Raw genomic sequence first — 14,645 nt, 5'->3', positions numbered from 1 at the left:
TTCCAGATCAAAGGTAAGATCAATGGCTCACTTCTCACTGTTATTTGTCAATGCTATTTTCTTAAACCATATTACTATATATATATATATATATATATATATTGTTTTTATCATGGATTGTACGATCGCTCCTTTAATTGTAATATGGGTTTCATACGCTATTCCTATTTTTGTGTCATTTTCTTTTCTGGATTGTTTTCATAATTTTCTTTCCCTCTTAATATAGCTAATTAATCAGTAAAAAAATTACCATTTTTTATAGAGCCATTCATAATATATAACTATCTTTTGATTTAATTCCTCCATCTCTCATGCCCGTTTTACTCGCATAGACTTACCAATCCTTTGTGCCTCGAGTCAGCCCATTGCAATTCAAGCCAGGGTCATCAGGTCCTGTGGGTTCACACAATTTGATTGACATGGAGATGGAAGCTATAAACTGATGACCTATGCACTTGAGGACAAGATTTGGTAGTTCAGCTAAATCTGGTTATTATGCATGGTGCAGCAGGCGATATATTGAGAAGGTTACTTAATTTTTATCAGTTGTATTTTAGTTCTGTTGGAAGCCATAAGGAGTGGCCCTTATAATAAATTCAAACACTGTTAAAAGAAAGTTACACATAAATATCATTTATATCTATATTCTATATATGTATAAAAGCTGAAGCGTAGTATTTATTATAGCTATGCTCTTGTTGAGTCATATTAGCGTAGCATTTCAGTCTACTTCAATCCATATAGTCCAGTTATGTATAATTTGGTCCATTTGGTCTATTTCAGTCCATATCGGTCCACCTCAGTCCTTCTAGTCCAATTCAGTCCATGTCGCTCTATTTGGTCCATTGCTCTATACTGCTATCATTCGATCTAATTTGGTCCAATTCGGTCTACTTCAATCCATTCAGTCTAATTTGGTCAACTTTTGTCCACTAAGTCTAGTTTAGTCCAATTTTGTTCATTTTGGTCCGTTTTGGTTTAGTTCAATTCATTCCGTCATTACATTTGCCTTCATTTTCCTTGTGATATATAAGAGATCTTTAGTGCATATATATTATCATTGAAAACTCAAATAGTGTAAAACACTATTGCTTGTTTAAACCCCTCCCAATTTTAAACACACGGCTAGATTGCTTTTACCCTACTTAACTAAGTGTGGAATAAGAGTGTAATGCAATAAGGCTGAAACTACTCTATAGCATATGCATATATAATAAACAATAAATGTAAAGTATAAAGAGTAAGGGAAGAGAGATGCAAATACAAGATAACACTGAGACGTGTTATTAAAGAGGAAACCGAAGTACTCGGCAAAAAAGCTCTCCATGGTCCCCCAAACCAAATCGATCAACTAGTGAATAAAGTTGGAGTACAAGGATATAAAAAAAAAAAACCCTCCAAGCCTAATCTACCCAACGTACTTGAACTCTCCAATTTCCAGCTACCAACGGACTTCATCATGCCATATCTTCACTAGTTATCTGGATCCCACAATTAATTAGCTCCAAATTGCATCCGCTAATCAATGGCTTCTTCCAAATATACAGGAAAATAACTGAACAAAATACAACTAAATTTGACACAGAATAAAAGCCAACAAAAAAATATAGTTATAAATCACAATTTTACAATCATATTAATGCAAAATTTCTGCATATCGCACAAATTAATAACTAGTATTGCATAAAACACGAGTGAGTCTCATTGTTTTGTGTTGTTTTTATAGTGGGGCGGTTATTTGTTTTGGGTTTGAGTAATAAACTTGAAAGCTATTTTAAATAATTTCGGCCCAGGCCCATTTAATGATCACATTAGTTAGGACATGCAAGCAGGTCTGGTCTCCCACATAAAAGAATTGCATACATGCAGGTTAGAATAGATCTAGCCCATCGCAACGCAAGTCAGGATCGTCGGGTCCTGTGGACTCCCAATTTTGATTAACATGGAGATTGAGACTATAAATTGATGATCCATGCACACGAGGTCAAAATTTTGTATTTCAGCATTATTCGGTTATTATGGTGCATGCAGATTTGCAAATGCTTGCATTAATTATTATGGAAAAGATTCTCAAAAAAAAAAAATTTATGGAAAAGCCAGCCACTAAGTGATAGTAGATAGGACTTAGGAGCTTGGCCAAGTTTTGCAAATTTTCACCTCCATTTTGTCTTTGAAACTTGATTTGGCTTATTTCAAGGTCAGATGATCCGATTTTTACACTTGATACATTACTTCAATAGTTAGGAATTATGATTTTGTTTATGATTAAATTTTTGTTCATCTAACAATTAATGATGTTTTTACCCTTATATTGTAAAATTATCCTTTAACCCTTAATTTTTGGTTAAAGGACCTTGAAAAAATAGTGTTTTACATATATAGAGAAATTTATAAGATTTTCAAAGTTTGCTACTTGTAAAATCTAGACTTAGCTATATTCAGTCGATATTTATATGTAATCCTTTAATAAAATCAATCAAAGTAAGAGCAAATATTGTGTTAATAAAAACGATTATATCGTGGCTCTAAGCCAACTTCAATTCTCTGTTTATCAATGATATTTACCTAATTTCCCAAACAGCAAGTTGCTATTAGGCCACTATATATAATATGTGTTGTGTATCCAAGAATTAGACTCTTTTAGATATACACCACTGTCAGTTTTTTTAAAATCTTCTCCCCTCTCCGTGTATGTGTTAAAATACTTAATATTCTCAAAATAAAAAATAGTGAGTTAATCCCAAATCAAAAAATGAGTGTGAATTAAAGAGGTTTAAAGTTTGTGTTGTGTATCCAAGAGTTAGACACTTTTAGATATACACCATTATTAATTTCTTTAAGACATTCTCTTCTCTTCTCGTGTGTGTATTAAAATACATAGTATTTTGAATAAATATAAATATATAAATATATATATATATATATATATATAAATTGGGTTCTAAGACTTTAGGTTTAAATGTATTAGATTTTCATTTTGTAATGTGGGCAAACCATGAACAAAACGTTTAGTCTTGTTTTAGACTTGCTCAAAGTATGCTTAAGTGTAAAGTGAAATCGAGTATACTGCAGGATTTACTATGTAAATCTGCCTGGCTCGATCGATCGGGAATTAGACTCGATCGATCGATGCTCGTGCAGATCAAGGATGACGATTTCGTACCGTACCGGCCGGTACCGTCGGAATATTCCGTTCTGGCACCTGAACTGGTACAGAAACAAGGCTGAATCGTACCGCCCAAAATACCAGGGTGTACCGGCTTGTTTCGGCTATTTCGGCGAATTTCGGAGCTTTTCGGGCGGTATTTTCGTTTCGGACCGGTACAAATATAACTGGGTTTTTTTGAAAAAACTTGATACTTACAGCAACTTACAGCAACTAGTGACCATCATTGAAGCATCAACTTGCTAGATCATCAACAACATCATCTTCTTCTTCGTTTTAGCCACTTAGATCTTCTTTTTAGCCATTGTAATCGCTCCCTTCTTCATCTGCTCTCCCCCTGCTTCGTTTGCTCAGCTTGTTGAAATTCTTTCTCTACTTTTTTGAGAAGCTTTCTCTGCTTGGGGGAGAGCAGATGTAAAATTTAAAAGCAAATAAAATAAGAGGCTGCTGTACCTATTTCGCTTGGTTTCTCCGCCAAAAGCATAAAAGCCTCTTATTTTATTTGCTTTTCCCAAATCCACGTGACTCTCCATGGTTCTTATCTCTGGCTTATTTTGCTCTTTCAAATTTCAATTACTTCTTATTTTTTATTTAGTCAATTGCTTAGATGGGCAAGTGTCAACTTTTAGACTTCTAGTGGCATGGAGTTTAGTTTAACTGATTACATGGGTCATAAATAAAAATTTAATTATTCTTTAAATGTATTAACAAATTCTTTTAAGTCCTAAAGAACATAGAAGGGATAAGTTCTAAGAGAATTATTATTATTATTATTATTATATAAAATAACGGTAAATCTGAAACGGTACACCGGTATTGACCGGTATTCGAAGTATATCGTACCAGTGGTCAAACCGGTACAGCCTCCGGTACGGTATTGACTTCCTTGGTGCAGATTGTTTTTTTGTAGAATTTTCCAACTCAGCCCAAGCTCATTTGACTTGTAGGGTTTTATGTTTTGCCTTAAGTATAAAAGGAAAAACCCTAACCACGTTTAGAGGTTGCTCTTTATGCTGTGTGTGTGAATCTCTTGTGAGATCTAGAGGTGTTTGCCTTCATATAGACTTAGGGTTTCCAATCTCAAGATTCATGTCAAGAGCTTGGTGATCAATTCAGTTACTGTTTCAAGAGCTTAAAGATACATAAGCGTGAGTGCTTGTACTTACTGTGAATCCAAGAGAGAAGTAATCCGTGGACTCGGAGCTGTCACATGGTCGTGATAATAAGTTTCCTACTCGAGGTAGCAATAGGATGTTAGTGATCTAAGTCGCTATTGTGTAAACTTCAATTCTTTCATAATAGATTTGTTTTACCTTAAGGATAGCTAGGTTAAATCCTCCCTAAGTTTTTTATCAGTTTGGTTTTCCTAAGTTATCATATCGTTGTGTTTTTTATTTTCCGCACTTGTCATAATTTACCTAAGTTAATCACTTGGCTAAATAACTAGGTTAATCTGGTTGTGTTTAAGGGGTCTAAAAACGTACAATATATATACACACACATATTGCAGATGATATGCTACCATTTATAATACATATTTCAAACGTAGATGGGAACTTCGGTCCTATCTTGAATCAATAACTCACTGATCTAGTTGCCATCGGAGTCACAAAGAACCTAATTTTCCTAATTTGTTACTCTTAACCTTAATATAATTGTCGGCAGAATTAAATGTTTTACAGAACCTATTGTCGTGTCATTTTCCTTTGATTGTCTTTTCTTGATTTGCTTTCTCACTTAAAAGAGCTGTCTCTACTTTTCTAGAGCATTGGATAATGACTATCGTCCGATTTAATTGCTCTGTATTTATGGCCTCAAGTCTCCCATAGAGTTACCAATCCTTTTTCATGATCATCAAATTTAGTTTTACAGAATCGACTATCTCGTATTAAATTAAACATATTGTTAATTGCTTAAGTCAAGGAAAAAAAAAATTTGTTGGGATGAAATTGACTCGGATTGAATCAATCAATTACCTAAGTTGATTAATTAATTTAATTATGCAATGGTCTAGTTAATTACATGATAAGCACAATTATACCGCCAAAACTAAATTTTATATCGTGGAAAATAAATTTCAAGTACACGGCTCTATGGTGACATTGGGAAATACCCAATAAAATTAAATAAAAAAACCCCAATAGGTGGTTTGAAGGTTACCACCAACTTAAAGAATTCATTATGGAATATTGAAGTTATTAGTATAAGGAATAAACTCAATCTCGAAGTACCTACCTACCATAAAACATATTGAATTGTCTAAGTGCACAACTCCAACCTAGTTGGACTACTCTTCCAAGTAGATCTCTTAAATGTACACAAATTTCCAATTTGTGACTGACTTGACACAATCAACTATTCTTGAATTTAGAAGTTGGTTAAGATGTCTTCACAACAAACACTTGGTTAATGGTGAACTTGAAAGTCACTTGGTACAAAACCCTAGGTGCACAATGTCACATCAACTTCTCCAATTATACGGGTTCTCCTTAATTATGATGATGACTCTTAATATGTTTTTATACATTTGGGAATCCTAGTGCTCGAATCCCAAGTCAGCCAAGTCATCATGGGCCGCAACAAAAAATTTAGTAGACTCAAAGTTCGATCGATCGTGAGTTGTCGAGGTTTAATGAACCTCGATAGATTGAGTGGAATCAAGGCGGCAAAACTTCCATTATCTTGAGCAGTTTTTTTGTGTCTTAAATGTAGTTCTTCTACACTATTCTAGACACTAAAAACTAAGGACTCAATTATATTAAAAATGCGTTTTGACTTGGATTTGCCGACATATAAAATGTTTGACCCTAACCAAATAAAAGAAAAAGAAATGAACTTTTATAAAACTCATAATTAGCTGGACGTACAGTAGTATCTGAATTCTACTTTCAATTTCTTCTACTGAAATTTTCCAACTAATTTATCAAGAAATGAACTTTTATCACACTTATAATTAGCTTTGTAACTTAATTAACACTTTTTATCTTGGTATTTCTAATAGATGTTTAGACTTTTCCTTTTATGATTGGAGGATTGAATTAACCATCCAAGTTATCAATAAAATCATTGATGTCAATGACATGAAAACCCAGACTCTTTTTCCCATTTGTAGATTCAATCAATCATCCAAGATATCAATAGCTCCAACGGTGCACGAAGACTGCGGCTCAGTATGTTTGACGCGAGGTTACCACGTGGATGTGATCTTGGGCTAGATCCACTTAAGCCGAATCTTGACCCCGATAATTTGTTCAAAGGCCCATTGGGCTTACACTTTAAGGGTTTGCCGCTTCTAAAAGGCCTAGCTATTCCCGTCTCCTTCATCCATAACTGGGTTTTACGCTAGGATTGAGATAGGTTGGTCCCCATGCTTTATATCGATACAAATCTTTTAAGAGTCATGTTAATGGGTACTTTTAGAAAAATTATTTATAAATCATTTGAGGAAAATTTTGATACTATTTTCATAGGAAATAAATATAAAAAGCCATCAAAAAAAATTAATTAATTTTTTCTTTGAATAATGCTAGAGATACAAACTTTTTTACAAAAAATTTTACAAACTACTGATGTGGTGAACGATTATTGGTAAATGAGATGAAAACCAATAAAAAGTTGGTCACACTAACGGTTTGTAAAAATGTTGTAAAATAGTTTATGTCTGTAACGTTATTCTTTTTCTTTTCTCATAAAAAGTTTCCAAAAACATTTTCCAAATCAATGCCCTTAGAACATTCATTAGCTTTTCCCATAAAAAGTTTCTAGGAATATTTTCTAAACCAATGCCTTTATGGTATTTGTTAACTTTTCCCATCTTTTAATCATTATGGCCAAAATGCAAAACTTACCTTCTAAATTTCACCATTTTTCATTTCAGTCCTCTAAATTTGGGTTTTGTCATTTTAGTCCTCTAAGTTTCATTTATTCCCAATTAAGTCTTCTGTTAGTTGCTACTGTTAATTTACCAAAACAATGCTGTTTTGGATTTTATTTATTATTATTTTATTTATTTCTTAATATTAGAAAAACATTAAATAAAAAAATAAAAACAAAATTAATCCCCACCCCTCCCAACGGGTATCTGAGAAACCCAAACTGAAAGAGGGGGAAAGAGAAAGAGTGAGAGATCAAGAGGGAGAAAGAGAGATCAGGAGGAGGAAGATCAATACAACTAAGTATGGTTAAAATGCTGGCCACTAGGGCATGGACTTACTATTCCTGAAGTCTTTTGGCTAAGTATTGTTAAAATGTATGCTACATTGGAGCTATTAAATCTTTAAAAAAAATTAACAACTTCTTATAGAGAACTGCTATTAGTTGCAATCCACCACAACAAGTTGCTAATTGCTTTTATTGGTTTTTATTCTCTCTCATCTCAGCCTCTCTTTCTCTCTTTTGTGGGTGGATATTTTATATTATTTAAATGGGTGATGTGCTGAAGAAAAGATGAAATGTAGGATATATTGTTAAATGTGATGTTAAAATAAATAAAGTATGTGTTTGAGGTACAAAAAACTAAATTTTTTAGCATCACAGATGTGAATGCTCTAAAGTGTGCGTGTGTGTGTGTATATATATATATATATATATATATAATAAATAAATTGATAGTTATAACAATGGAGAATGGTGATAAATTTGAACTTTGAATATCTTTCTCAGAAACATCAAAAAATACCAATTATCATATATCAATAAAATAAATAAAGTTTCATTTTATTTTTATTTATAATAGATATATTTATAATTTTTCCATGTATGAAATATATATGTTTTTCGAAATTTAAATTTGTTTGTTTATCCAATTAAGCCATGTGCTTGAAGGAGACAGCGCCCCAAATTTAATCGCTCGAAATAAAATATATATGTAGTTGTTTGTTTATACAACTAGTCTCTTTCGTGGAATTAAAATAATAATAAAACTCTTACCAGGCAAATTATTCCTCAAGAAATGGGTTATCGTCGACTGCACTTTCACAGCACTTGAATTTGACTTCCAATTCCTTTCTAAAAAAATTAACAATTCTAATTTGATTTTCAATTCCAATCCAGCTTAGTTGGTGTACCGTGTAATTGGGTATTGAAGTTACAAGAACTATCCCAGCTTTGATACCAAACACTTCTTTCCTCTAAATTGTAAATGTTCTTTTCTTTTTTCTTTTTTCTCAAAAAAATTGTAATGTTCTTAATTTAGTTTCTCCTGGACAATTCATAAGGAAGCTCACCTAGTTAGGAAGCATGCATGGCCATCATCAGTCCTGGAACTTTTAAAATGATAATTTTGGCCTCAGGTACAATTTTGTTCAAGAATGAGATTTTAATTTCACAGTTGTCAAATAGAGTGTCTACAATGCCTTAACTTGTATTTCTAAATAATTCATTTATTTATAATACAGTGACTAAATTTTATGTCTTCTATTATTTTATAGCAATTCTTCTCTTTTTCCTGGACTACAGACCAACAGTATACCAACCTTTGTTACCTTAATGCAGTTGGTCACTATAAATAAACCTGTGAACTAATCTCTTTTATAATTTTCATAAATAAATAAATAATATATCATTCCTATGGAAATTATTCCTCAAGAAATGGGTCGTTGCCTACCGCACTTACAGCATAGAAATTTTCCTTCCAATTCCTTTTTCTATCAATTATAATTTGACTTTCAATTCCGCACCAACTCAATAGTACACTTTTCTTCTGTATAAATTGTAATGTTGTTTAGCTTCTCCTGGACAATTCACAAGGAATCTCTCCTACTCCTAGTTAGCAAACATGGTCATCATCAATGTTGGGACTTGTAAGTTCTTCAACTAGTCTTAGTCAATATTGTCTGTCCGGTAAGTACATCTAAATTTTACTAAAACTATCTTAGTCAAAATGATGTTTTTATCCTTAAATTCTAAAATTACCTTTTTACATTTAAATTTTAATGCTAAGTTAAATGACAGTTAAAAAATAGGGTTACTACATATATAAAGAAATTCATGCGATTTTTTAAAATTTGTTATTAGTTGTAAAATTATGGCTTAACTGTATTCTAGACGCAATATATACCTTTAACCCTTTAGCAAACTCAACCTAGTACGAGCAAATATTATGTTAACAAAACAATCATACATGTCTTTAAGCCTACTTCAATTGTCTTTTTTCCGACGATTTTGTCCTAATTTCTCAACAAGCAGTTACAAATATAATATTTGGGGTTTAGTTCACCTCCAATATTTTTTTTTAACTGGACATCTCATTTTATTTTAAATAACAATGACAAGTGGTAGTAGGTTTTAATCTTTACATTTTATTTAGTTAGTGAGTAATGTGGCAGTTTCTCATTAAAACAAAAGGAGATTCCAATTAAAAAAAATACTTCGGGTAAGTTAAACCCTAATATTTGCACAAATTGCAAATTGTAAAGTCTTTCTATTGTGTTTACTTACTAGCATGAACCAAAACTTAAATGCTTTGCCCCTCCTAACATGGAAAATAAACAAAAGGACAAGTCCCATTTACCAATTTAAACCAACAAACCAACCACTCAGTGTATTAAAACTAAAAAGCATGTCTATTTTAAATGAGAGTTATTTTATGTACACAATAAATTGTCACAACATCTATATCTATGTATATCTAAAAACTGAAGTGTAGCATTTATTATTACTATACTTCTATTGAACCACATTAGCCGTCACATCATCTGCCTATTTCCAACTCTCTCTCTCTCTCTCTCTCTCATTTTTAACTATTTTTCTTATTAATTCACAACTTATTGTTACACTTTCTCCTACCTTCTATTTTTCATCTCCCCACTACCTACTATCTACCTTGATATCACTCTTCCTCTATCTTTTTATTTTTCTTTATTCTTTGGATTTTCTTATTCTTATTTTCTTACTCTAAATTTACAATTCTCTCTTATTCTATGCATAGTTTTCCCACATAAAAAAAAAAAAGAAAAAAAAAATCTCTCTCTCTCTCTCTCTCTCTCTCTCTCTCTCTCTCTCTCTCAATTATTTTCAATTTTTGGTGGATTTTTTTCTTACATATCTACTTAATTTGATTTGATGTGATTTAGTTTTGTGTTTTTAAGTTTTTTTTTTTCCTTTGATTTCATAGATATTATTCTTTTGCAATATAAATATAGTATATAATAATATAATGTTATTCTATTACATAACATGAGTTAGATAATTTGGTGTTTATTACCATATCTTCTATTTTACTTTATTTCTTCTCATCTTATTTTCTATAAATTTGTTATTCTCTCTCGCATTCTCTCTTGAAAAAAATGATTTCTCTCTCTCTCTCTCTCTCTCTCTCTCTTATAGGTAGATGAATCATTTTTATTTATAATTCTATTTCGGGTTAATACATTTTGGTATTGTATCTTTGAGTTCCTTATCACAAGTAGTTTCTCTCCCTCTTATAGCTTTGATTTGATTTTGTTTGAGTTTTATATATATATACAAGATAAAAATTCTACTCTAGCTTAATTTAAGTGTATATGCATGTGAAGCTCCCTCCTAGAGACTTAAATCCCAGCCCTTACCTCCCACATCCCACAAGCACTTATACTTGTGGGGTGACTACCGCACTAAAGGTGTGCGGTGGTGATTTTTTTTTTTTTGAGTTAATACTTTTATTTTGGAAGTGAGAATTTGAATTTATATCAAAACACAATCTTGGTTATGCATTTGAATGTCCCTATCAATTTATTTTTTCTTTTTTTAAGAAACCCCTATCAATTATTTGAGTAATATTAAAAAATAATTTTGATATGAGATTTGATTAACATGATAATCTCCTTTAAGAAAATAAGGAATTTGAATAATTTATTTGAAATTTAAAAAGTTTAATTGTATAGGAAAAAAAAATAGCACACTATATCATAATTTCAAAAAAATATGGACCACCTCATAAAGGAATAATATCAATCAAACACACCAAAAATAATAGAATGATATTTTAGAAGAGATAGAAATATGAAAAATAATTTTAGAATTTTTTTAATTTTTAGGGAGAACAAATTATCTTCAACAAATTTTAGAAAAAAATTTATACATTATACCATAATTACAATATGAATATTAATTCTCACGCATCACGTAAATCTGCAACTAGTTTTCATAACAATTGAGACTTCAATCTTCAGTAGCTCAAAATAAAATTAAATTAAATAATGAAATATTAGAATAGGACCTACCACAACTATTGATAAGACTTTTTTGAAAATATTGTGACATTTTGTTGTTTCCCTAATAAGGAAAAGACTCTCTGACACACCAATCTGTCCTTCTTCTTCTTTTTGAATGCTAACTTCATCTTAATTTTTACCTTTTACCAATATTCAATATTCACGACACTTTTTTGAGTTCTTTTCCCATGCTATCCCAAAATTTTCCTTTTACTGACAGCAATACATCCCACTTTTTTGTAGAAAAAAATATACTTAATGTCCTTTTAATGTATTATAACCTTAAAGCCTCCACTATGTTTTTTTTATGCAGCTTTTGACTTTATCACAATTTTAAAGTGCAGATTTTGATTTTTTTTTTTCTTCGTAAATCCCCTTTTTTTGCCATTTAAGAAATTAGAAAAATAGAGAAAGAAATGTTGAATTCTACATTTTTTTTTTTTTAATGCGATCAAGATAGTGAGATACAACTTCGTACATTTAGATTGATTTATTTTCTCAATTTATTTTGAGCAACAAATTAGATGTCTAAGATTTATGTATTTAGATAGTTGCTTACTTTAATTGATTGTTAGTAACTATGAATTAGTTATTTTTGTTTATTTATTTTAATGATATGTGTAGGGGCAGGTTTTGGTTCCTAAGCCCAAAAGGTAGAAGGATTCATACCCAAAGAGCCCAACACAATGAATTTTTAGAGAGTGGGCTAAAAAAGTAGGCTTCAATGGATTGGACAACGCTCACGACAGACAAGATGATAAGAAGACAAAGACAAGCAGGTTTTATGTAAAGAAATTCTTCCTCAGTCCAAGTCCAAGGAGGGTAATTCTTGATTATATTACTTTTAGACTTGAATACAATTTTCGTTCTTCATGCTACAGTGTTTTTCTTTTTCTACAGGTTCTCCCCTTTCCCCTCTCTGGAGGATTTCTTACGTTATATAGCCCTTTTAGCTGATCTTGGCCCTCCATTTATCGATCATGTAGGTCACTACTCGAGTGCTTGTCCCATCAGACACCTTCCCAAACCTTCTGTGAGTTGCAGCAACCAAGGTAGCACTATTCAAGGGTCTTCTCCACATAAATGCGGCCAGGAGGTTTGGTGGGTTGCATTAAATGTGGTGGCAGCTACCATCCCTTTAGTCATGTCAGAGCTAACCCTCTCTCTGAAGCTCTTTCTCTACAGTTGGCCCCCTCCTGTAATATGCCATTGACGTGGCCATGGCCCGCCTCTCTTACCTTACCATCTGAGTATATGGGCTCCTCGGAACTGTATTGGCCTCCTCGGCCTTGAGTATAACACGTGGCATGATTACCTTATTAAATTTCTGTACCCCACAATAGTCCCTCAAAACTCCAGTTTTTCTCTTTTATCCGAGGAGAAAAATGGGGTTTTGATCCTGAGTGATTGACTCCACACGCGTCTTTGTTTTTCCCACATGAGAATGTCACTTCACATGCCCCATAACTGCTCCTGGCACTTCGGAGTCCGTAACGTCTCATTAAATGCTCCATGCAGCACCTTGTCTCCCACGTCCTACGGTGAGATGAAGATCCTACGGATGATATTTTTTCTTGAAATTTAGGGCAGGGTAACTCACGCCCAACTCCGCCTCCTATATAAGGCGCTTGGGGGATTCATTTCTCCCACTTTCCAAATCTTCAAACTTTCAAGACTTCCTAAATCATCAAATTTTCAAGACTTTTCAAGTCTTCAACCTTCAAGAAGCTCCTAAAGAGACCCTTGCCCTTATTTTTGTAAGTTCCCTTATTCTTAGGTTTCTCTTCTCCTCGGCCAGTCTTCTCAGCCTTCTGTTTTCTATTTCTTTCTTCACAAAAATTCCTTTCCCTTCTTCTTAGTCTGCTTAGATGGGTAGGTTTGCTCATTTAGTAGATACCCCCGCAGGTATGGAGGGGTTTAGGGCCCTGCATCACATTCCCTAGGGTGTCTCCTTATGATATTTCCCTCTAGGTAAGTGACATACCCACAGAAAGGAAGGGGAAGTCGTCGTTCCCATGATCGCCCTCATAGAAGGGGGAATGAGGCTTCCCATGGGTAGGGTGACCAGGGACTACCTGATCGCCCATAAGATATGCTCTCACCAGTGCGCACCTAACCTGTTTAGGGTCCTAGGTAGTGTAGATGCTCTCAACAAGCAAATGGGGTTGGGCCTCACCTGGCACGACGTTGTGTGGATGTATGAGTGCCATCTACTTGCACAATCGGGCTATTACCTTAAGTCTAGGTTTTTTGAAGTTAGGCTCATCTCCTGTCTCCCCAAGTCAAACAAGGACATGAAAGATGACTTTCTAATCGCTTCAAGTAAATGGCATGACGGTCTTCACTGCCCAACCTAGGAGGGAGCACCAGGTGGGGTACTCTAGGTTTAGGTTTAGTTTTGTAGTTTACTTCCCTCTTCATTCCTTTAGTATTTTGTTCCCTTCTGACAAAGGGCTTGTTTTTCTAACTATGGTTTCTCTTTCTCAGCTATTTTCGCAGATAAAAGATACGTGGCCCCCAACCTCAACTTCGTCAACGTTATAGATCTCAACAGGGTACTGAAAGCAGAGGTGTTCATGAGCGAGGACAAACAATTGAGAGCTGTCCACCTTATCCTTGACTTCAAGCCTCTATCCGACAAGTTTCAGGACGTAGGCAATGCGATCAGAGCAGGTGATCCTCGCTTGGCTCGGATTAACGTCTCGGTGCCCGGATTCCTAGCCCAAGAAGGCACTGTGCAAGTTGAACTGCCCTTCCATCGCTCTCCCCGCGAAGCAACAGTTCCAAAAGAAGAGATAGCTTCTTCGTGTCTGTCACTCAAGGTTGAGATAGACCAATTTCAACTTGAGGAAGAGAGAAAGGAGCAGGGAGAGCCTATGATCCAAGTCACGGACTCGAAAGACGAGCTTGACAGATTTTCAGGAGATCGCACTTCCGGGCTCGTTGTTATGCGCATAGCTAGTGATTCAGAGGAGGAACAAGAAGAAATAATGTCGCTGGAGAGGAAGAAGGGTCTTCCCGAACTCCTTGCTAGCAGGGCCAAGGGGTCGGCGCCTAAAGATGACTCAAGGTCTCAGCTCCCTCCTGCTCTTCCCCCTCCTCCCCCTACTCTAATTAACCCCTTCACACCTGCCAATCTGAAAAAGATAAAGAAGGACAAGGAGGTGGTCGAGGAAGGGGAGTTGGTCCCTCATAATGAGGAGGTTCCTCCTAAGCTTTTAAGGACGGCCAAGGACAAAGGAGATGGGGCGGCCATACCATGGAACTCCACCATCAGGGAGTTCTAG

At 34.0% G+C, this 14,645-nt stretch overlaps 1 protein-coding gene across 1 annotated transcript; it reads left to right on the top strand.

The window, feature by feature from the left end:
* The first annotated feature begins 8,922 nt into the window (after positions 1-8,922).
* Positions 8,923-14,645, top strand: LOC115951728. Its single transcript, XM_031068879.1, has 3 exons — positions 8,923-8,967; positions 12,057-12,137; positions 13,846-14,645. The coding sequence occupies exons 2-3, from the start codon at positions 12,083-12,085 to the stop codon at positions 14,643-14,645; spliced, it is 855 nt and encodes a 284-aa protein (XP_030924739.1). The 5' UTR covers positions 8,923-8,967; positions 12,057-12,082.

Source organism: Quercus lobata, chromosome 7 (assembly GCF_001633185.2).
Source record: "Quercus lobata isolate SW786 chromosome 7, ValleyOak3.0 Primary Assembly, whole genome shotgun sequence".
Taxonomy (NCBI): Eukaryota; Viridiplantae; Streptophyta; class Magnoliopsida; order Fagales; family Fagaceae; genus Quercus; species Quercus lobata.
Note: the sequence above shows the minus strand (reverse complement) of the source record. Positions and strands in the feature narration are given on the sequence as shown.

What these genes read in the sequence shown, in the direction of transcription:
- LOC115951728 (XM_031068879.1), top strand. Translation starts at nt 12,083, where the DNA reads ATGGATTGGACAACGCTCACGACAGACAAGATGATAAGAAGACAAAGA. An exon ending in AAGAAGACAAAGACAAGCAG is followed by an intron (nt 12,138 to 13,845) that starts GTTTTATGTAAA and finishes TCTCTTTCTCAG; the next exon opens with CTATTTTCGCAGATAAAAGA.